The sequence below is a fragment of the Anarhichas minor genome, unplaced genomic scaffold (assembly GCF_050575085.1).
Source record: "Anarhichas minor isolate MPS153535 unplaced genomic scaffold, ASM5057508v1 ptg000007l, whole genome shotgun sequence".
Taxonomy (NCBI): Eukaryota; Metazoa; Chordata; class Actinopteri; order Perciformes; family Anarhichadidae; genus Anarhichas; species Anarhichas minor.
In genome coordinates this window covers 4,109,227-4,133,474 of record NW_027466453.1, presented here as the reverse complement: position 1 = coordinate 4,133,474, position 24,248 = coordinate 4,109,227, and the positions used below count along the sequence as shown (strand labels likewise).

Below are 24,248 nucleotides of genomic sequence, written 5' to 3'. Positions count from 1 at the left end.
ACTTAATTAGGCTAGGTATTAAGCATTAATGATCTGGAACCTATTTTTGTTACACAGTTGGAGAACAATTCTTGCAGATTATCTAACATTATACACAGGGACTGGTTTTGCTTGATCTTTAATAAGATGTTACTAACAGAATAATGATTCTCCTGCTGGAGTAATAATTTACCCAGGATGTCACGATCAGGCTTTGCCTTCTGTGTTCTGTGTGTGTCTTTCTGTATCCTCACTCTACCTGTCAGCCACTCCCTCAGCACCAGTCTAACTCCCTTCACCTGCCCCTGATCACTAATCAAGCACTCCCTCATCAGCACAACTCTCCTCACCTGTTCTAGCCACTATTTAAACCTCTGCCTCTCAGTCACTCACTGCCAGATCATTGTGTTCTACCGGCCCATTTGTCTTGTCCTGTTCCCGATTTCCCCGTCTGCTTGCCTTGTCTCGTTCATGCTGGACTTTCCCCCTCGTCTCTTGTCTTGTGCTTGGACTCCCTGTTGTGTTATGATAACGATTCCTATTTGTGTTGAATAAACACCTGCTTCACGCTACTCTGCCTGGTTTGCGTTTGAGTTCTCTACCACACCCCGTGACACAGGATGCCTCTGCAAAAAGCAGCACATGAAACGCCGGGTTGCCGACTCGCTTTGGGATAAACTGCCGGGAATAGAGATCCTGCTGCGTGTGTCCAGGGGTGCAGGTGTTGGTGTGTCTCTGACTCCCACAGCAGGGCAGAGAGTCTTTCAGGCTCCTCTAGCATGCAGTATAACTATTACATGCTAACTGTCCATGTGTCATGAAATCAAGATTTAGAATGATGTATTTTAAATATAAACACTAATGTGACCTCTTTGGCTCAGGATGCGTTGGGTGTGTGTGTTGGGCCTCTTGTTGGTCCTGCTGCATCTGTCTACCTCCCTGCTGCTGGGAGCCTTCAACATCCAGCAATTTGGAGACAAGAAATCCAAAGACGTGACTCTCATGAACATCATCAGCGAGGTCTGAAAATGTTTTTTTGTTTTTTGCATCCAATATTCCTTTTTTCTAAGACTGTATCTCATCGATATGAAGAGGATATATTTTGAACAGCGCTGAGTAACGTTAAAATACCACGAGGTTTACCCGACAGCTGACCTCCCTTCAATTGCAATAAGTTGGTAGCACATTAGAAGTATGAGCATGTCGTTAGATTTAGTTACAATACTGTATTGTTCAGAGGCTTTTGGAGATTAAAGGGGCACTCCAGCTATTCTTTTTCAAATCCATAAAGTTGGGGGACTCACAAGAGGAGATTAAAAGATAATAATAGTAAATGAAAAAAAATGGATCCTACATTTCCCATAATGTAGTAATTTCCTGACTTTGGTCTTTGTTAGTATTTGATAACAACACAGATTAAATAAATGAAACAAGTTATATGGGGGCAAGTGATTAAAAAAAAAAAAAACATTAACGTTGAACCCTGTTATGACCAGTGAAGCTTTTAAGTGAGTAATTAGTGAAGTACCCCTTTATTAACAATAACAATAACCATCACAGATTATTTAATTTGAGTGGAAAAGGAGATGTTATGTTGGTTCACCTCTTTTAGTTCTGTTTCTCTTTGTTTCAGGAGAACTCTACTTGAATGGAATGAAACTAAACAGACCACGAATATAATAAGACGGCACTGCAGCAAGAACTCTAATCAGATATGTGTTGTTTTCTGTTTCTCAGATTGTCTGTCGCTACGACATCATTCTGATCCAGGAGGTCAGAGACCCGGATCTGGAAGTGACCACAAGACTCATGACGGCCGTCAGCAAGTTAGACTAACCACACACCTTATATAGTGCTTATATTACTACACACAGAATATAGTGACCTTCTGTAGAAGTTAAGTTGGACGGCTCATGAACTCACATTATGATTTGAGACAAACTAAATGATGCTCTACATCTGTGTGTGTTTGTGTGTGTTTACGCAGTCGTTGTCCTCAGTTGGTGTACAAGTACGTCGTCAGCGAGCCTCTGGGTAAAACTTCCTACAAGGAGAGATATCTCTTCCTCTTCAGGTAAACAGAGAGAGGCAAAAACAACCGATCCTCTGCAGGAATCCTCCGTTGAGACCCCACATCAGTGACCAGAAAAGAAACTATTTATCTTTTAAAGTTATACTTCAGATCTGCACAGTGTCTTTGTCCTTATTGTCAGCGATTAGTGCCAGAAAACTACTTATGTAAAAGTAGCCAACATTACAATTCAAATACTCAACTACAAGCATTCAACATCGAATACATAAGTATTATCAGAAAAACATAAAGTATCACAAGTATAACCACATAATGCAGCAGACTGAGCCCTGTCAGAGTAATAGATTACAATGCTAGATTATTATTGTTAGCTGGTCTTGGTGGAGCCAATTTGAACTAATTGATATACTGTTGGGCAGTTTAATCTGTACCAATGCGTCATGTTACAATGTATGTTACATGTTTTATGTGAAAGCACAATCTGAAAAGTAACCTTAAGTAAAGTAACTGAAGTAAACCTTCATTGTAAATATTTGCCTCTGAGATGTAGTGGGGCGGACGTATTTAGTAACAGGAAATGGAAACACTCAAGTACAAGTAACTCAAATAGTACATGTGTATAGCGTCCAAAACTTGCAGCAGAATGTAAACCTTAAGTTGACACGTGTTTCTGGTCCTATGCACATAGCTCACACACTGCTCGTAGGTAAAAGCAAAACAGGTTTTATTGATCCAATTTCCCTCGTACAAGTTGGTGAAACAACTTCCTTTCTTCCTAAAAGTATCGCTGTTTATCTCGACACACTCAAAGAGTCCACAGATTAATCCACAGATTGTTCCACAACATAATCCACATAACACGGTTACTCCCCACCACAGGTTGTTATGAAAGATGGTTCAGTACAGATATTAGCAGATCAGAGTTTAAGGTAAATATGGGTGATCATGTGTCACATGCGGCGCTAGAAAACTCTACACTTTTGACAGCTTTTCGTGCCATCGAATGCAATTTCTCAACAAAGGCACTTAAAGGGCCAGTGTGCAGGATTTAGGAGCATCTAGTGGTGAGGTTGCAGATTCAAACCAACTCAACGCCTCTTCACTCATCCCTCCTTTTACAAGGATGTCGGAAAACTACAGGCGCCTTCAGGTAACACAAAAAGCCAGCGTTTGGTTTGTCCATTCTGGGCTACTGTAGAAACACGGAGGACTCTGTGAAGAAGACACACTCTCTATGTAGCTATGAAAGACTCATTCTAAGCTAACAGAAACTCAACGATTCGTAGTTTCAGGTGATGAAAACATGCAACAAACATCACTCTGCCAATAGATCCCCCAAAATCCTACACACTGTTCCTTTATGAATGCAAATTGTTTGCAGATGTGTTGTGAACAACGTAAATGCATTTGAAATTTCCATTTTATATGGAATGTCACATAATTGCATAACATGCACAATATACAGCATAGCCCAGCATACTATCTACTATATAAATAGCCCACTTTAAAAACACCAAACACATCATGAAATCTAATTTCTGCAAAGAATACTGGTGAATACAGAGTACGTTTTGGTCCAGCTGTATTTAGTAATACAGTCTTCATTTGGTAATTATATGTAAATTTGTTTGGCAAAAACAGCAAACATGACACTTCTGCACATTACATTCATCCATTCACACATTCAGGACCGGTCAAGCTGCTCCCGAGTGGTCACAGGACCGATAAACGACGATGATAAACAACTTGTGAAAATGCTCCAGCAATGCTGTGAATAGCTGACTACAAGAAAGAGTTGATGAACTTTAACCGCTTTTTGAAGACTACTTCAAAAGCAATGTGTTTACAGGAAGTGAGAGATGTGGTTAAGTACTATCTTTCCTCTGCAGGGTGGGGATAGTGTCCGTGGGTAGATCCTACACCTACAACGACATTCCCTACGGTTTCTACACTCGCTTCAGCCGGCCGCCCTTCATCGTTGAGTTCTCCACACACACCGGTAGGCTCTGAAAGAGTGCGGCAAAGAACAGAGAGCGATAACTCTTCCTCACTGTAGGACGCCAGTGATGTAGATTGCCTCTCTCGTGAGGCGACCAACTGAGAACTAAACACCAGACGTGTGTGAGAGATTCTGAGGTCACGATCCGTTGGTCACCAAGGCCCCTTTAGAAAATGTTTTGTCTTCAGTAGAATTCTGACTGCCATACAGTATTTATGTCCGCCAAATAGGGCCGGCAACTCTGTGCTGCCACATTTGAAAGACAGTGAGCTCACTTTTTTGTTGAATGAATCATGTCTGCCATATCCAAAACATCAACTTGTCTCTTGTCATCTCGCATTTCCGTCTTCGTTCACTCACTCCTTTCTCCTTCCTCCTGTTTTATAGCTGTGGGGAAGTTTGTTCTGATCCCCCAGCACACCACACCACTCAAGGCTGTGCTGCAGATCGATGCCCTCTATGACGTGGTGACTGATGTCAACACCCGCTTGAACACCAATGTGAATGTTCTCCTCCAGAAAACACAATTATTTTTTTTTAAAACTGGATGATTAATTTGTTATACGAGATGGAGACGGTTGAAACTATTTCTGCTCTCCCTGCAGAACATCGTGCTGCTGGGCGACTTCAACGCTGGCGGCACTTACGTAAAAGACTCCGACTGGCAGAAGATCCGCCTCTTCACGGACATGAGTTTCCACTGGCTGATCACCGACGATCAGCACACTTCAGTGAAAACCGGCTTCCCTTATGACAGGTGCACACACACACACACACACACACACACACACACACACAATCAGGTGTACAGACTCTAAATTCCACTCCTCTTCCTGTATCTGCAGGATTGTGATCACTGATGACATAAAGAATGGAGTGGTGACTGGCAGTGCTGGGGTCTACAACTTCATGTCGGCCTTTGGTCTCACCTTGGACGAGGTAAAAACAACTTTAGCTTTATCTCTCCTCTGTGATAGAATTCACATCAGTTGCAATTTACAAAAAGACCGGGTCTATTAAGAGCAGTTTATAAAGAGCACTTTCATGTCGTCGCCAGAGAAATAAATGAAGGAGTAGAACGGACATAGAACTAGGCTCTGGCTCGGTGCTACAGCGGGTCGTCCTTCAATCAGAGGATGGCTCCTGAAAGCTGTGCCTTCAGTGTATGTGTGGGATGAATGTCAGTTAGTCCTGAATGCTTAGTCCTCATGGGCAGGTGGCATTTTGCATGGCAGCCCCTGCCATCAGTGTATGAATGGGTGAATGACATGTAGGGTTAAAGCAAGTACATTTAACATTTACATTCACATTCAAATCAATGTGGCAGGATAGTCAGAGCGTGGGCCATTTTTTTGTTTTTAAAATTCTATACAAGTTTCTAAAAGCAATTATTTAGTCATGAAAAAGAACAGAGTATTTAAGAGTAGCTCCTTGCTGTGATAAAATCCTACAAACCACTTAATGTTTCATCCTCTTGTCACAGCGTAGGAAAGCACATCGCTATTGTCATGGATCATTTATTGTAACCAGCATTAACTAGCTAGCTAGCTAACTAGTGGACAGCTGACTAAGTGACTAGCTTGCTAGCTCCATCATGCTTTAATGCTACACTGGTTACAGAATATGAGCTGAGCTGCAGGCTGGAGGCCAGCGGCAGCTCTGGGTCTAACTCCGCCTTACTCCCCGCCACTCCAGGGAAGGACAAGCTAGCATAACTATCAATAATCACAATTTTTTTTTATACTGGTCAAATGAACACAAAACCGTTCATTGCGTTCTACTCCTATTCCATTTCAATGGTTTTCTCCTTGCAGCAGTGATGTAGAAGTATAGTGACGGCTTGGTCAATGCACAGTGACATCACTGTTGGGAGGTTACAGGTGCAACAGATTCTGAACACGAGGAGGTGTCAGTAAGGCGTTATTATGGATCCCACTGCTCTTCTTGGCAAGACCCGCCCTGCGCAGCCATTCAAGCGCAAGGATTGGCCAGCAACCATGCTCACCGAGGTACTGGTAGCCTGATTTGTTCAGGTTCTATGTCCTGACCAATGGGTTGTACTGGCCCAAACTAGTAAAGGTCTAATGCCTAACCCTAACATTGTCACCAGCTACACAGGGCGGTTTTGCCAAGAAGAGCAGTGGGATTCATAATTACACATCAGTGTATCAAAGTCCACCTCCACGCACCTCTAAAACTCACCAAATAATCAGATTTCAGGAAGGTTATGTGCTGGAAATTCCCAGACCAGCCGAGCAATAGTTCAGCTCAGGGCCCCAAATAATGCAGCAAATTTTAATTGTTGACTATTTTTTAAAACAAACTTGCACACATGCTTGGAAAACGGTCATCAGTTTTGGTTGATGGTGCTGAAACATGTAAAACCAGTACTGTATGTAGTCCTTTAGTGATGCAAGTGAAAAGGGTATTTTGATGACTTGAGTTTTACAAAACATAATAAACCTGTTTTCTGTCTAACCGAGGACATTTTGCTGAAGCCGGACCAACTAGAAATTGTGCCACAGGAGAAACCTACGATGTTTTCTCTCTCTCTCTCTCTCTCTCTCTCTCTCTCTCTCTCTCTCTCTCTCTTTCTCTTTCTCTTTCTCTTTCTCTCTCTCTCTCTCTCTCTCTCTCTCTCTCTCTCTCTCTCTCTCAGGCATTGGCTGTCAGCGACCATTTCCCTGTGGAGGTGATGCTGATGTAAAAGGGTACCTGAATCATGAGTGCCAAAACCGTTGCAGAGACCTCCACGGTGAATTGGGATAATGATGACTCAGTGGGGGAACCTGCTGCAACCATGCAGCATTGAATTGACTAGACCAAAATAAAGAAATTATTTCTGCTGTTCTGTTTTATTGTCATTTCTTTCAATGTTTGAAGCAGCACAAACAAAAGTCCATTCACCTTTATTGTATCAAGTAGCAGCAACATTTTCAGAGGTATGTATCGAAAACGTTGCACAAAAAACTAAAGCTATCTGCATGTCGTGACGCCAGCAGTAGTAGCAGTACGTCTGTCTCTGTTGCCTTGAAACCGAAAGAGACTTTATGAGGATCATTTTTAAAGATAAAAATGAAAGTGACGATGTGATTTTTAACAGCTTCATTTCATTCCTTAATCACACGAATCAATCCTCTGACAACAAAAACCATCATTGCTTCAGATATTTCAGGCTAAATGTAGATAAAACTGTGAGATCACAAAGGCATCGCCCACTGTGGGCTGTTCAAATGCACCCAGGGTTACTTTCATTAGTTATGGTTCATGAAGGTACAGCAAGGCTAGGCACTCGGTGGAGACCGGCCTGTGGCAATAACTGACTGTTCACTAAAGCCCTCCCCCGAAGAGCAACTGTCCAATCACCGCTTAGCAACCGTAACTGGGCACAGCAGGTCTGTGAAGCTTTGGCTAACTAGTATACTGAATATTTCACAAAATATGGTTTGATGGTAAATTGGAACGGATTGTTACTTTAAATAAAATATTTAGAAATTTGGATAGAAAACATTTATGTCACTGAATCACTGGTGTCTGTCAAGGTTCAAGGTTAAGTTATTGTCATTGTCCAACACAGGGTTAGCAACAGAATGCAGTTGTTCCTTTCTGCTACATGAGTGAAACAAACAAACTACTTATTATGGTGAGTGTTCCACCAGCTTGCTGGTTGAACAGTGAAGGTGAGCTGCTGCAGGGAGCTGTACTCAACCATCTTAGCACAATTGACACAAATGAACATGTGACACCGAATGCAGATGCATTTTTCAACTAGTGTCACGAAGTCCCCCAAACAAGTGTATCATTCTATAAGTTTCCCCTCTCTCCTTGCATAGATATGTGGGTGGAATTTAGAGTATTCTTGAAACCTATTTTTGTAAAACAGTTGGAGAAAAATTAGATACAAAATAGGATGTGGGCTCTGCAGGATGATTGTTTCCTTGGAAACTGCACATCATTCCCAAATGATGTGCAGATTTTTAGGCCCTCTTTTTATCTCATAAGTCTCGTAAAATAATGTATATAGCTGCCATGAATAGTTTACAATCCCTCCCCGGCATTCTTTGAATTTCTGTCATAAGACTGCCACATTGTAGCCGACACATGAAACCACTGTGAGGGTAAATTTTGCCGAACGTGTCTCCTTGACCTGAAAACCCCGATCCCCATCCGCAACACACCTCCTCTCTTCACCCCTCCCCTCCAGCCTGACCCGGTCACATGCACTGTGCAGGTAAATAAAAACCTCCCGAGAGAAGTTGCAGAGGAGCCTCCGGGGATTCACACAAGCAAAGCCTCTGTGCCCTGCTCACAACAGGCCTTCTCCTTCCCCACACGACTCACAGAAGCAGGTAAATATGCACCTCGGACTCTTCTTTCATGCAAAAATGTTTTTCGTCACAGTAACATGGATGAATTATGTAGTACAACAATACTATAAACCTGTTTGTTGTTGTGGAGAATCATCTTTCTTGCAGACGATCCAACACTATGCACAGATGCTACTTGATGTCACAGTAACACAGTATATGGTTTTTAATCTGACTGACTAAATGTAACTTCCAGTCACATTTTATGTTGGATCACCAATACAAAACACCACCACACTCCAGCTGATGATGTTTTACAACCTTTGCACCCTGAATCACCTCCGCACCAGCGTAACCACAGTAAAAGGATAATGTAATCTCCTGCAATGCCGGAGGTAATATTTTACCCAGGATCCTCTCTGCAAACAGCAGCGCATGAAACGACTCAGAGTTATATAAACTTGCAGGAACAGAGATCCTGCTGCGTGTGTCCAGGGGTGCAGGTGTTGGTGCGTCTCTGACTCCCACAGCAGGGCAGAGAGTCTTTCAGGCTCCTCCAGCATGCAGTATAACTATTACATGCTAACTGTCCATGTGTCATCAGCCTTCAACATCAAGTCATTTGGAGACAAGAAATCCTCCAACACGACTCTCATGAACATCATCAGCACGGTCGGGAACTGTACATATATATATATATATATATACTTTATTCTTTCTTACTTTCTTCACTTTCTTTCTCAGACTGTGTCTCATTACAAGAACCCACATTTGAAGTGTAAAGACGATATATATTTGAACGGTGCTAAGTAAAAGTTTAGCCCACATGTTGCCTCCCTTCCATTGCAATAAGTTGATGAGCACCAACTACCAATGGAGATTAAAGGAGCACTCAGGGAATTTTATTTTTTTTTCACATCTGTAAAGTTTGGGGAGACTCACAAGAGGTAGATTAAATACAAAAACAAAAAAACAAGAAAAATGCAATCCTACATTTCCCACAATGCAACCATTATCATTTTATAATTCCTCCAGACCCTCCTTGTCTGGTAAATATTCATGGCTTTTAAATTCTACTTTCCCAGTTTGTAACGCATGTTTTCAGTTTATACTGTCCAAGCCCGAGCTCACATGATCCTAATGACATCACTATGACATCATAGGCGTCATGTTCTCCTCCAGTGGAACTGAAGACATCATACAGCTGTTCTGAGGTATTTAAAGTAATACTTCCCATGCAGGGCTCTACTATAAGGATTCTTTAAACCAATCATGACGGTGAGTGAACTTATCAAAATATAACAGGAAACTACAACCAAATGCCAGGACACTATATGACATACTATCATTGTCAAATGATTGGTGGAAATCAAATTCCACCAAACTCTGTCATGATTGATGGCTTGTGACATACTAAACTATACTTGTTTTTATGACATACTTTGACTATTTCATGAATGACACTCTTGGCAATGAATCATTTCTGAATGCTTTGAAAGTTCTCTTTAAATACTTGGCTGCCACAGTAAAAGAAATGTAATTTCAGACCCTGCTGTACAGAGCCCCTTGTGACAAATTTGTATAAACTAAATTAGATATATTCTGTACACAGTTTCCTTCCAACAATGCAGGGCAATAAAAACATGTAATTTAAACTCTTAAACTCATTTGAGGATTTCATAATTAAGTTATGTGGCAGTGTGCCGTTTCAGAATTCCTGTGTTTATTCAGTAATAAAAGAAAGTGTAGCCTGGGAGGAATCAGGACTTTCACTTTGTTGAACTGTGTGGAAAATAAATATAAATGTCCTGCTGAGAAGGAAAAACCAGAGAGTAAAGCTCTGGTGACTTGATGGCAGTTCTTGTAGATTTAAAGGCGGTGCAGTCATTCATGAGCATGTACACTTTATAAGGGAAAGAGTTACAGATTAGCTCCATTTAGGAGTTACCGACTACTAACCAGCACTTTGGTTTAATAAATGATGGTGTGTAAACATAACAGCTTTTAAGTCAATATGAAAAGGGTGCGTAACAGATGCAGATCAGACAACAGAGTCCAGCTCAACATGTTTATTCAGATTAAGAACAGATCAGAAACAGTCATTCAAATGTCACACAAGAGGAGATTTAGAGGTAATGAGGGCAAAGCCTTATAAATATCTATCCTTAAATGACATTTGAAAAACCCGGTGACACCACCAGAACTCATCAACTCCACAGGTCAAGCAGATTAGATTTAAATTCACGCTCACTGGAGCAGAAGGGTGCGTTTAAAGCCTGTGTGCCACATCTTCCCTCCAGGCTCAACCCTGAGACTTTGCATATTCAGCTCTTTGCCCCCAGGGTGTGCTTGTCGAACAGGTACTCCGCCATCTTGTTTTTGCTGGCGTCCATGCGGGAGAGGTTGGAGATGTAGTCGCCCAGCTTCTTGATGGCCTCCACCTGCTCGTTCAGGTAGTGGGTCTCCAGGAAGTTGCACATCTGAGGAACGGAGACGAGAGAGAGAGAGAGATTACTACGCGTACAGACGAATGCTAGAGCACACGAGTTTGTGGTGTAGCCGGGACCGTCTTTGGCAGACCTCGCGGCACTGATTCACACTTACATGAGGGTCTACGTTGTCAGAAGCCAGTTTGTGCAGGTCCAGCAGGGCCTGGTTGACGGTCTTCTCCAGCTGCAGGGCGCACTGCATGGCCTCCAGCCCGCTGCCCCACTCATCACGGTCTGGTTTCTACGGAGGGAAAAACATTCAATTATAGCAGACTGAACGGTCATGATAATAATTGGTGGTAAACGGGAGGGACCGAGTGTCCCACTGCTGCAGGTTAATCCCAGTTTATTTGTCCTAGACAGACAGGGTGCTGCAAGACACGTCTCAACGGGGCCAGTCCTCCAGTGTGTACCGACCTTCAGGTCCTGGAGGAAGATGCGTCCTCCCCTGTTGTTCTGGAAGGCCAGCAGCTTCTGGGCGTGCTCCCTCTCCTCGTCACTGTTCTCCTTGAAGAAATGGGCGAAGCCTTCGAGGGCCACATCGTCACGGGAGAAGTAAAAGGCCTGTAAACAAGGGACAAGAGGGGAGGAAGAGCGGAGGTTAGAACTGTGATTAGCAGACGTCACTCATTATTTTAAAAAATAAATAAAAAGGTTGTGACAAACAGGCAACAAAGTAGTGGTCAGGCACATGAGTCATGGTTTTGAAAGGTCTAGTTAGTTTGGACACAGACCAGCGTCATGTTTGAATAAGTTAAAAAAAACTGCATAAACATGACTCAGCATGTTTGACTCAATGTGGCGAGTGGGGGATAAAACACTCCTTATCTGGCAACCATCAGATAAACAAGTGAGAGATGCAGAGAAACAGTGCTGTCATACTGCATTACTTATAAAACACAATCAATTTAATGACAATTGTATTTTATATTTCTTCCTTTATCAGCCAATGTTTTTTTTTTATATCAAGACATACAATAGATGCAGATACTTAGCATACATTTATACGAAGATACAATAAATTGAAGTGTTCTTCTCACCATGGAAGTGTAGGTGTAAGAGGCGAACAGCTCCATGTTGACCATCCGGTTGACGGCGGCCTCGCAGTCGCGGTGGTAGTTCTGACGGACCTGAGACTCCATTGTAGCTGGCGTTTCTTGCGGGTTTCTTCTCTTGTTTTCTTAGCAAAACGGTACAAAAAAATAGCTTAACGACGACTTTCTCGGTAGTGTTCAAGTAATAAAGGTTTGTCGTGTCCGGAATGCAGAGTAGAAGAAGTAGTACGCGGGACAAAGGAAGAAGTTCCGTTCAAACACTGTTGAAGCAAGAACTCCTTGTGGTTTCTCTCCCTGGTGTGAATGGTAAACGTCTCGCTCCGCGGTTTTATACCCTTGCCAGAGCTCGTGACACACGTTACGTCACTCCACGCATTTCCGCCAATCACTGAGCTCAGACAGCGGCAGAGCTGTGAGACGAGGGATGAGGTCGCATCCCCCTTCCTCATTCGGGGAAAAACAGGTTTTTCATATTCCATTGATTTATTCACACGTGCAATGACGAAGCACTTTTTGTTATTATCTCAAAAGACAATAAACTGAATTATATATGAATGTAAATTCAAAGACTGAATAGGCTGAGTGTGCAATTTATGTGTGCAAAGGTGGGTTGTGAAGTTATCATTTTCCCTTTATACAAACAGCATAAAGATATAAAACTGTACATTTAGATTTAGAAAACTGAATAATGATAAACATCAGAATAACGTCCAATCCTCTGTTTAATAGTGCTCTTGACTTTTTTATGAGTTTGTTAACAGAGATTATATACTGAGTTCTGGCCTTGCCTTCTCTCTATAAAGCGACCCAGCACTGGATTGTTAACCAATACTCCCCATAAGGCATCTATAGACCTTGCTTATCTCTGTAGTTAACTTTGGCCCGATACAGCTGAACTTGTTTTATCTCGTTATACAACACGACATCTCAAAACTGCTGATTATGTGTTTTCCACCGAGGCGTTCTTCTTTTTTGTATTGCATTACTCAATACCACAGCACTGTTGTGAGACACGACAGAGTCTGAAAAGCCTGAAAGGTCTTAGCTTTAAAATAACATGGGGGAGCCAAGGAAATGCTGTACTTACATATTGTTTGTGATCGTTTTTGTTTTTAATGAAAGTCGTGCTTCTAAAAGCCTCAGTCCTGTTTCAATGCAACTTTTTCTTTATGCATGCTCATATCTGTTCAATGTGAGTCAGATAAGTGACATCAGGTCTCCCTAAAGAGTGCGGTTTGGATGATGGTGTTTAGTTCAACTGTGATTTGATCACTGTTTGGAACTGACTTTTAAATAGTCTACATGCTCTGTTATTTATCGGCCTCTGAAACACACACTGAGATTTTGGGTTGAGGTTTGTCCTCTTGTACACTTGAATATCATGCTTTTGTTAATAACACAAGAGATCATCTTTAATAAAGTGATACAGCACTTTCAGCCAATAGCTTTCCACTTGTATAGTGCCAGGTGGACGTCAAGGGTCACAACAATTATTTCATTTGTAAACTGCTGATTTAATGCTGCTGGTGAAGATCACTTGTGCAGATTTTTTCTTTTTCTTTAATTAGTATAAAATTGTGGTAGTTATGTATCAGCTAAAACTACAGTAAGAATGTTTGCAGTGCTGGCCAACGAGAGGGCGAACGTGTAATCATGTCGGGTCTTAAGAGTTGCTTCCTTTAGGCCTCTCGTCTCATCTGGCACACAGTAAGTATGGCGCCATGAGGGCTAGCGTACCACTAACAGAAACACTTGCAGGTGCAAGTCAGCGATTCTAATCCAATTTTTGTCAACTCCAGTGAGTATCTCCTCACGGTCCGCTGAGCTGTTCGGGGGGTTCATGCTTGTGCACTGGACAGGTGAAAGGTCACGGCCAGAGAAAGGCTTGTGGGAGCATGAGGGACGGTAAAAATGAATTAGTATTGAAATTTGAGTGTTGAGTTCAAAATATAAATTTGACAGAAATTCAACAAAACGCATTTTGCGATATGTTCGCTTTTCAATATATTCGTCCCATCATTGCTGGTAGTTAGCATAGCATCCAGGCTAGTTAACATAACTGCTACATTCCAGCTGTCTCTGTTTACATTTTTTATTTTTAAAGATGACGTAATCACGTAACACATTCCAGACTTTTATGAGGAGTGGCACCATAGTTTCCAGCCAGGTGTTAATCTTGATGAGAGTGTAGTGTGGTTGGTTTGGCCGCAGTGCAAAGGGCCACACTTTGATTTGAAAAACGACACGCTCTCTGAAGATGCATTCATTTTTCAGGAAACACCTCGACTACTTCGCCCTCATCACATCTCGTCTAAGCCAGATTCTTTACATTGCAGTATTCAGGAGGCCTTCGTTCTAGGAACTTCCAGGATCGCTCATGTGGTTTGTTGTTGGCTTCAGAAGCAGATGACTCAGCTCTTTTCACAGAAGTTACATCACTCTTGTATACAGGATCTCAACCTGCATGGAAACTTGTTAATGTTAGTAAAATAAAATGACCACTCCTGGTCCAAATCCTGGCATGAACATATATGTCATAACTCAAGGTTACTTTGTGTAATAATGTACACAACACATAGAAATGTTAGGTGAGCTATAAACAGGAAGACAGGGGTTGATTATGTCAGATCCCCTGTAGTAAAAAGCACTTTAACCTGTCGCGCAATTAAACTTAATTTGAAAAGATAAGAACTTGCCAATACAGCACAATTTCTATGGTTGTACTCACTTTATATCTCTTACTTGGACACATTCTCTTACTTGGAATAAAGTGACTCAGCACTTCGGAACAGCAGCCGTCTTTATTTTGTGCTGTGTCACGAAGCAAGTTTAGTCGGCCTTAATCACACAAAAGTGGTGTCAGGTTTAGCTGAGGTTTGTGCTGAGTCATTGTTGTGACTCAGCATTCCACAGTCTCAAGGGCCGAGTCTTGTGACCGAAGGATGTGTCTGACGGCAACTTCACACCTCAGGGCTCAGCCGGCTGGAACCGGTTTGAGGGGAAAAAAAGGAACCTGAAACAAGATGGGATTTTACTGAATGATGATGTTGCTGATTTAAACAAAGTGTGTCTGCTGGACTTGACCACTAAAAACCTCTTCTAGAATGACAGTAAACTCAAAAGCGAGTTAGGCTTCTTTGTATTTTGGATCTCATTGACCTTTTTTCCTGAATGAGCATCAATCAACTGACCAACAGGCCGGAGTAACCATCCATAACGCCGTGCACTACTCTGGAGAAAAACACAAGTGTATAAATCTCCAAATTGGGATATGATTGATTTTAATTATGTTTTTTATACAGCGAGACACCACAGAGTCCTTCTCTGGAAACACACACACACACATATTTCAGTGTGAACTTGGACATGGAAACAAACCCACAGGGAATGTTTGTGCCTCAGCAAACAGGTTACAGTATAATGAACAGTGATACAGATGTGCAGTACATGTCTAGACTGCGTTCACACACGATTGATCGTTTTTCAGTCATTGACAGAATTCTAAGGCAGATGTGGTTTCAGTTTGCATACTGAACAAAGGGATGTATTGTAGTAAAAAACAAATGCAACAGAGACATTTATATTTGAATGAAACAATCTGCTATTGTACCTCTGATACTTTGTCACTTCCAAAAATATATATATATATATAGTATTCTAAAGACTTTTTTTATCCAAGGCTCTGCTTCCTACAGAAGCCCTGACAGGCAGGTGTGAATATTATTTCCATTTTCTAAGTCTGATCTAAATTGTTTATGACTGAAGAACAGATGTTTTCCCTAATGGCAGATTAGCATCGACTAAAAAACACTTCTAGCTAATAGAAAAACATGACAAATTAAAACTCACCTGGAAGAAAACATCAGTGCTTTTAGTCGTATTTAAAACGTGGGAGCAGGCATTCTGTCATGTTGTTGTATGGTCTGACCTAAACTTGAACACATTTGGCACAACATCAGTGTAACACTGTGACAGCGCGTGTGACAGAGGTGAGCGGAATAATCAACACTGGTCGTCTCTATGGTCAAGAAGGCAGATGTAATGAACGCTCCCCCGTGGTAGACGATTCCCGTTTTAGTATAAGTGACAATTTGATTTAATGCTATGTTAATACATCAGCCAGCACGTGGATCTGAAAGTATTTCTATTTTAAGTTTTTAGTAGAAATCTGTTTCCTGTATTTATAAGTGCTTTCAGATTTATTTTCTCAAAGTGAATCTTATGTTCACATTCTGCTCACTCACTCGTAACCCGTCAATAATAAATCCCAGCTGATCACGTCCTTCCGTCTCTGATGCTGACCTGATGTTAAGAGCATTTTGAAGGAGACTTAACATGTAGTTGCATTTTGTTTTATTATATTTCAAACAGATAACAGGACAGAGTTTCATATTTTAACTTCATTTTAAAGTTGCATGTTCATTTATAAAGTATTTCATAAGATCTCGGGGCTGTTGAAACCGCAAGCTATTGACAATGTACTTTTATGATATCAAAATTTCCTTGGTTGTAACATTTCCATGATTATAAAAAGTGTGTTAACTTCTGTTTCTTTGATCTTGTTGATGAGGTGGACCTTTGGGTTTAGTCTCTGTGGCTGGCTGCTTGGTTCCACATTTCTGTACTTCATACAACTTCCTACTGGGCCATAAAATGTTGGAATAAATCCCTCAATCACAGAAGCACGAATAAGAAATTGTGGAAAAAACAAAAAAGGAGCCATCTGAGTTGACAAAATCGACAGGTGTCATCTAGATTTGGTCACAGCTCATTTTTTTTATCCTTCCTGTCAAATCTACGTCCTACATTCACACTTTAACTCTACAGGCTGACGTTAAAACGGTGGAAATCTGCAACTCTTCTCTCCCCCTATCTAGCTTTCCTGTCACCTTCCCCCTTTCATTCTCGTCTTTTCATGCAGTCGGAATCCAGACACTCTTCCACTGGACGGCGCTTCTCCACGTCTCCTCCAGGAGCGAGGGGTGAGACTGAGCCCAGTCCTTCCCTCCATCCTCCTTCTGGCAGGACAGGCGCAGGGTCTTCAGGGGGCTGGTGCAGGAGTACTGGAGGTACTGACAGCCCTACGGCAGGAACACAGAGAGCCGGGGTGAGGATCATAGTATGTGGGCGGCGCTACTGTTCATTTCGAAGGGAAGACTTAATCGAACCCCCACGCCTCTTTTCTCCAGAGTTGAAATTTGAACACTGGTGCATGTGTTGGTGTTTCGTGCTCACCTCAGCACTGCCCCAGTACCAGATGGCCTTGATGACGCTGTGAGTAGCCAGGGCCACTGTCAGCTGGTCTCTACTTCCCGTAATGATGTTTACCAATCCTGCTGGCAGGTCTGAAGACTGGAGCACCTGAGGAGGAAGAGGAGGAGGAAGATCAGTGTTTATAGACACATACACACTCTCACTCTCACTCGCTCTCGTATTTGGCTACTATTTTGTGGTAAAAGCTTTAATTGTGAAGCATTTTTCGAACTTATTGTTTTGACCAACAGCCCAGCACGTTTAACATCTCGTCACTCGCCTGAATGAATGCCAAGGCCGGTAGTGGATACTTCTGACCGGGGACCATGACGACGGCGTTGCCATTGCCGACGGCTGCCCCGAGAAGTGTCACCATGGAGAGGAGGGGAGTGTTGTCGGGGAGGACGATCCCCACGACTCCCAGGGCTTCAGGGAGGGAGAGAGCAGAGCCACACTGTGGCAGAGGCTGGAGGAGAGCGACACAACAACAAAGACATGCAGGTTATTCATAATTGATCGTCATTAGAGAAGAGTTTTTAGAAACTTTGTACGATATAAAAAAGCCTCACCGGAGTTCCTCCTTGGACTTTGTCACAGTAAGCCGCCCAATCACTGAGCCTGGCGATGCTGAGCTCCACCTCCTCATCAGCCTCGTCCATTGAGAGGCCGGTCTGAGCGTTGATTGATGCAGCTAAGTCCCGCCTCTTGGCCTCCAGGCCCTTGGCCAGAGAGTAGAGAGACTGAGCGCGTGCAGACGGACTCTTTTTCATCCAGCTAGGGGAGGGGACGGACGTTTAGAGAAATAAAGTGGTTTATATGTCTTAACTATTACTTTGGTTAAGACATATAAACTGGGAATGATGGTTAGGAACTCACCGAGTAATACTGTTCTTGTAATGGTTTACGTGTACTCACATGCTGTATGTTTATTGGATTTCAGCATGATCATCATGTGCTTTGTTTATATTCTGCGTATGACTCATTAAATGTCAATGTTGGACTTTGACTGGTGATAAACACACACAGCCGGGTTGTGAAATACTTTGCCGTCTCTGTGGATTGTACTCATGTTTGTCCTTGAGAGCGTCTAAAAAACGGAAATAATGTCTCGAATAAAAAAAGGCCAAATTTCACCTCTGAAAGTTTTCTATGAGCAAAAATGGATTAAAGATCCGTCTAGCCTGAAAAATATGTTTGAAATTTTAAGTAAGAAAAGAAGTGTGTTTATTTAGTGTGGTGAGCAAATGTTGTTGACTTGTTGCTTTTCTATTATTTATCATTACCCAGTTTATACTGCCTAGGTATATCCAAATGGACAAAAAATAAATAAAAAGTGTTTTGTGTGCATCAGCTCTTTACCACATTGGATGTGTAAATGTGTCTACTATGGGCTCTTTGAAAACCCAACAAGAACCTATTTGCAGTTGGCGATTTGTTAATTTTCAACCCCCCCCGAGTCACAGCCGGAGCAGTAGAGCTGATTCAGGAGCATATATTCTAACTTATAAAAACCTCAGTCAGATAAAGGATCCATGAATCATGGAGAGTAGACTAACAAAATCAACTCAACACCCCCTCTGCCTCTACATGTTCTCTGCTGCTAGGGGATGGAGAGGGTGGGATGGCATCGCCTCACATCGCCTACTGCCGCTTTGTGTTTAACCCGACGTGAGAGACTTTGTGTGTCTCTGTGTGGTAAAGCTCTCACCCGGGCTGGACTTTGACAGCAGCCTCCACGGCGTTTCGGACGTCTTTTCGGCCTCCATCCGGACAGTAGGCTAAAACACTGCCGCCCCCTGGTGACTGCACAGCCACACTGCAGCCAGACACAGACTTACAAGGCTTACCGCCGACAAACTGCAGGTAGACCTTTGGAGTACTGAGGGGTGAGGAGGGAGGAAGAGAGGGATTGAGTGAGGCATGTGGACAGATGTGCATTAAATTACTTACTCGTTTTCCATTCTGTTTACACCCAGAATTAAAAAACTAACTTTTTCAAGGAGCATTATAAACCCACCTGGCAGGGTCTGAGTCATCAGGAATGATAGCCGGGGAGGCTGCTGTTCCAAACTTTGAGTAGTCCATAAAGACAGGGGAGGAGCGAGGAAGAGGAGGGCAGGAAGAGGAGGACGGGCGTAGAAACTGGTACAGACCCTGGCAGACAGCGGAGAGGAGGTCGTTATGTTTGTTCCCGTGGCCGGTGATTAAGTAACGCAGTGAAGGGAGTCGGGACAAAGTCAAAACTGTAAGTGAATACCTCCTGTCCTCCGTCAGTGCAGGTGCCGCTGTCTTTGTGACCAGAGACGGGCAGACAGGGGTCAGACACCGAGTGGGAATTCACCCACACTGAGCCCACTGAGAGACTGAGGAGACGAGAACATCAGACAGGAAACATTTAGTACAGTGAAGGTTTACAACTAAAAAGAAAAAAGGTGATTGTGGAAGAAGACAAAGAGGAGGGAGAGGACCAGAACAAGTGTGTACCTCTTAGCCGCCTCCAAAGCCAGTGTGAGGTCTTCAGTCCAGATGGAGGCTGCCTGGCCATGAGGACTGTGGTTCCCTGTGGAGGACAGAGACTGTTACTGTGGTGCAATAGTAAAATACAAAGAGCTTTACTCCTCTGTAGTCTGTTTTACTGAACACAAAACAGTGGAAAAGAAGTGTAGAGGCCACTACAAGCTCTCATAAACTCACTGGGATGAAGTAACGACGGTAAAATGCTCCACATGATATCTTAACGAGGTCTCTCACAAAGCGCTCGAAGGGAACTTAACTGTCCAAAGTCAGATAACTCCTTCAACCATCTACATTCATGGAGGCTTTCCTTACCAAGGGCCACTGCTTCTGTGTTGCTTCTGAAAGTCATGAGAGGCAGCAGGGGTCCGGGAGGGGGGTTGACCACAAACGGAGAGGAGGGGGCCGCCCCGCAGAGCACCGTGGGAGGGTACTGAGCCCCTGAAGGGGGGGCAGCGCAGGACTGAACCAGCTGCGGGGCCACGAGAGAGAAAAAGTAAGAAAACAAAAAGAAACCTGTAGGTCACGGCTCATTACCTACTCTTTGGTCTTGGCATACATAAAAAAAATACATAATTCAAGTCCAGTTAGTTTCTTTCGCCTCAATTATAGTCACGGTGTGAACCTACTCTCCTCTCAGTGACATATTTGGACCATCACTGCAGCTAATGAAGCTTTTCTTTGCGTTTCTGACTAACCGTGGCCCCCTGCTGCTGAGCACCCTGTACCGCAGAGTCCACCAGGCCCCTGTCCCCGTCACTGTGCAGGGCCACACACTTCATCCCTGCCATACGGTGCCTGAGACGGGCCACAACGCTGTCCAGCACACTCTCCTGCACGCACAGCACCCAGTGGACCTGAGCGGAGAGAGAGGAAGGGAAAAATGTTAACGGGACGGTTCGGATTTTTTGAAGTGGGGTTGTGCGAGGTACTTATAATAATAATCAGTGTATCTACTATAGAGGATACTCTTTAGTGTAACTCACCTCTCTTTTCTTCTTGAAGGCCACCTCTATCACTGCGTCCACTGCGCTGTCGATGTCGGCGGACTCAAAGATGATGAAGGGACACCTGGCGCCGATGTTCGGGGAGACAGAAACGGGAACGCCCATCCCCGCTGTGGCCTTACACAGCGACACCCCGTCCTGAAAGAGAGAGAAACATTGTTGCAATGAAGCAGGAAATGTTGGTAACATTTAAAAACAGTTTTGAAAGCTATTTCTAACAAATGCACAGAAGGGCTGTCAATGCTCTGGTCAGGAATGTTACAGCAGTTTCCTCACACGTACCTGCTTGTTGCCGCTGTAGGTGACGGAGCTGATGCTGGCGTTCTGGGCCACGCTGGCACCCAGCGACATGTCACTTCCTGTTAAGACATTAAGAGCCCCGGCAGGAAGTCCTGCTCCCATAATAAGCTGCGCCAATAGGAGCGCTGGGGGGGCGCTGGTCCGACCAGGGACGACGATGACGGAGTTGCCTAGAAGGAGGCAGAATAAATCAGAACTCAAAACAGAACATTATGAACAAAAATTGGATTTGATCAAAGGTGGAAATTTAGGCAAAATACTAATTTGATAACAAATTATCCATAAGCAACAACACCACATATTTAATGGTTTCGGCTTCTCAAATTTGCTGATGTCCCGCGTCTTTCTATTCTAAGTCATAAGGAAACTTTTTCCATGTGTGTTTAATTGTGTGTGTGTTGTGTGTGTGTGTGTGTGTGTGTTACCCATGGCCAGTGCTGGTAGGACTTTGAGCATAAGGGAATAGAGAGAGCAGTCATCAGAGGAGACTACTGCCACCACACCTGGGAAACAGGAAAAACAAAAAAGGTTAAAAATAAATAAATAACTACCCGGAAATGAATACTAACACCAAATCCCCTGTTAACCTCACCCAGTGGCGTCCAGTTGGCGATGAGAGTGTCTCTGAGCTGCGCCCAGCTACTGTAGTACTGCAGCAGTCGGACGAGGCTGGAGGGCGAGCAGGACGCCTCGCACAGCTCGCACAGCTCCGACACGCACGGGCCGTGCTGCCCGAGAACGCTCGCCGACCTGTCAGCATAGAACGGGGCCGTTAATCAGTCAGCTCTGAGGTTCCTGGGATGTGTAGAGGCGAGTTTGTCCTACCTGAGCAGCACTTTGGCCCTCTGGTAGCAGCTCAGGTCCCCCCAAGCCTTGTGGCCCTTAACGGCAGAGGAGGCACACTGGGAAACGTCGTCCTGCGCGGCGCACACTGTGCTGCACACGTTACCGCCTGGAGAGCAGTGAAGAACGTGCATGTACATTGTTTTTTTTAAAGAGTTAACTGGAAGCTGTGCTGGTTTTTCTTGCACGGTGATCTCAGGCTGCTCTTACCTTTAGAATCAGCCAGGGAGCGACTCTGTCTGTCTGCCGGACGGACAAACTTGCCATCGATGAACAGGCCCAGAGAACGGGAATGGTGGTCCAGCCAGGCCTGGTGGAGAAGAGAAGCGTCAGTCGATGTTCAAGCTGCTGAGGAAGCCTAAAAGATGGCGACCAAAGCCGCCTCTGAGGACGGCACCAGGCTGATGGTGTTCACCATCATTAAGAAAAATGTGTCTCGATAAGTAGACGGCACTTAAAACAGCTCCAGGTATCCAACCTGATACCGACATCAGGATGATACAGACTCCAATAGCTGGATCGGCTATCAATGACAATCGGTCCAATCTATTCAATTCAATTCTTTGTTTATATAATATATACAAATACTGGAATTTTAACCTCGGTTTCAATTCTGACCATTAAAAGAATGATACCAGTCTCTCCCACGCAGTGAGACATCCAAAACAGGGCTTTATGATAATATAATAGACAGTTTCCCACGTCTAGAAATCATTTTTCCAAGGCCTGTCGAGGACATTTTTCAGTGAGGATCTAGCTGGTGTGACAAAAATATGTTCCTCCCTGTGGAGGTCTCATTCAAAAGACATGGATTCTATGGCTACAACCTTTCTATGCAATCATCATCTGAACCAAACATGCGGAACAATTTAGTAATGTTCAACCATTGGGAAGAAAGCAATGCTATGTAATGCCACCCGACCTTCATGTGCTACCATGTGACGGAACTTGTGAGTGGGGGGAGATATTGACTGTAAATAGAGCTCAAACTGGAACGCTGATACGCTTTCAACACATTCCCAAACGATGTGAAAAGGTGTGCTCATTTTCAAAACCTGTGTGTCTGAGAGAACAGGAATATCTCTTCAGATAGACACCACCACCTCTGCTGGACAGGGACTGATAAAAGACGGGTACGCCAGGCGGAGTGTGTCAACTATTTACAGATATGAAGACCAAAGTACAGAGAATCTGTGCAAAAGGTCTGGTGTCACGTTATAATATTCCACAGCTAATATGTATCTTTAGATGGCTGTAGTCAGTCTCCTGTTCCAGTATGAAGACAGACTGCAGCATGAGGTCAACTATAAAACAATATTAGTGCTGTTATATCAAACTACCATGACAATACATTTAGTGACTGTACTGGGACATGCCACCATTTTTTTTTTAATTCTCCTTAAACATGGACCAACACATTATTATCATACAGTGTGATATGCTCTCTGAATGGTATCCAAGCTTGTAACTGCTGCTTAAGAATATATAAAAAATACGCTGATAAAGATTAAAAATCTAACAAACGACCAACCCACATTTACCACCTGCTTACATCCGGAAGTCTTAGTTGTTTGATTTTAAAGACACCGAGTGGGACTAATTGGGAAGAAAAAAAATCCCCTTTAGAGGAAACATGTGTCCAAACATCTGGCCTTAGCCTCGACACTTCATAGCTAGTGCTGTACAGTCTAAGTCACATGTTTGTCTTGTGAGTTACAGACTGCTGACAGTTAATGAACTTCACATGGGTCAGACGGTCTGACAGGAATATGCTAAACCCGAGGGAAGACAACCACGGAGAGCAGAACATGCTAATAATATTAACCCATAAGCAGCATTAATTAGTGTTATTGCAACCATTGCCGTTCAATCTCTTTTTCTGTCGTGAATGAAGCTGACAGCTTTACCTGAGCAGTGGCAGTGCTGGAAGTTGCTGCTGGTCCGTACTCCATGCTTTGAAAAATATCGTGCACTGTCTTGGCGGCGCTACCAGCCATAATAGTCACAAGTCGGTGAGGATAGAAGTCTCCCTGGCGCTTGGTTTGCGTTTAGGGTGAAAACGTTTGCTTGGAAGTTTATAAAGTGGTAACTGCAAGGTATTGAGGGGGGAGAGGGCTAGCAGGAAGGCGACTGATGTCCCACTCCACGTCAAATGCAACGTGCTGCTAGCATCCCTCCCACTGGAACAACTTGCGCTGTAGAAATGAACGTGCAGAGATAACGTGACATACGTCGAGCGAGAAGATTCCTTTCTGCTTACTTCCGGTGTCGTGTCCGGTTTCTCAGGGTTAATTTATTAGATTGGATTTAAGCAAACAACGTAGTGTGTGCGTGTGTGTGTTTTTGTAAGCTACCGACAGCTATTTTAATTATATATTGTAGATGTATTTAAAATGTTGTTAAAACGATAGCTGTGTTTTAGCAAGTGGTTCCGCTCTGTGCTACGTGACACATGTTTGTAATTACTGTG

At 43.4% G+C, this 24,248-nt stretch overlaps 3 protein-coding genes and 1 long non-coding RNA gene across 4 annotated transcripts; 2 read left to right on the top strand and 2 right to left on the bottom strand.

Moving 5' to 3' along the window:
- Nucleotides 1–861: 861 nt before the first annotated feature.
- Nucleotides 862–6,846, top strand: LOC142940362 (deoxyribonuclease-1-like). The gene is made up of 8 exons (XM_076083072.1): nucleotides 862–999; nucleotides 1,717–1,805; nucleotides 1,967–2,053; nucleotides 3,901–4,010; nucleotides 4,398–4,510; nucleotides 4,616–4,767; nucleotides 4,856–4,949; nucleotides 6,670–6,846. Exons 1-8 carry the CDS (start codon nucleotides 862–864, stop codon nucleotides 6,715–6,717), a joined length of 831 nt encoding a protein of 276 aa, XP_075939187.1. The 3' UTR covers nucleotides 6,718–6,846.
- Nucleotides 6,847–10,641: 3,795 nt separating this feature from the next.
- Nucleotides 10,642–11,948, bottom strand: LOC142945226 (ferritin, spleen middle subunit-like). The gene is made up of 4 exons (XM_076086644.1): nucleotides 11,847–11,948; nucleotides 11,224–11,370; nucleotides 10,922–11,047; nucleotides 10,642–10,797 (listed from the first exon to the last, which is right to left on the bottom strand). Exons 1-4 carry the CDS (start codon nucleotides 11,946–11,948, stop codon nucleotides 10,642–10,644), a joined length of 531 nt encoding a protein of 176 aa, XP_075942759.1.
- Nucleotides 11,949–12,471: 523 nt separating this feature from the next.
- On the top strand, nucleotides 12,472–18,464 carry LOC142940394 (uncharacterized). Its single transcript, XR_012950600.1, has 2 exons — nucleotides 12,472–16,968; nucleotides 17,051–18,464. It is a non-coding gene; the product is annotated as an uncharacterized LOC142940394 (long non-coding RNA).
- On the bottom strand, nucleotides 15,114–23,989 carry aldh16a1 (aldehyde dehydrogenase 16 family, member A1). The gene is made up of 17 exons (XM_076083061.1): nucleotides 23,686–23,989; nucleotides 21,989–22,088; nucleotides 21,761–21,887; nucleotides 21,528–21,685; nucleotides 21,361–21,438; nucleotides 20,918–21,105; nucleotides 20,615–20,773; nucleotides 20,327–20,485; nucleotides 19,944–20,100; nucleotides 19,599–19,674; nucleotides 19,372–19,477; nucleotides 19,132–19,268; nucleotides 18,823–18,993; nucleotides 17,684–17,888; nucleotides 17,395–17,580; nucleotides 17,097–17,222; nucleotides 15,114–16,942 (listed from the first exon to the last, which is right to left on the bottom strand). The coding sequence occupies exons 1-17, from the start codon at nucleotides 23,773–23,775 to the stop codon at nucleotides 16,775–16,777; spliced, it is 2,391 nt and encodes a 796-aa protein (XP_075939176.1). The 5' UTR covers nucleotides 23,776–23,989; the 3' UTR covers nucleotides 15,114–16,774.
- Nucleotides 23,990–24,248: the final 259 nt, after the last annotated feature.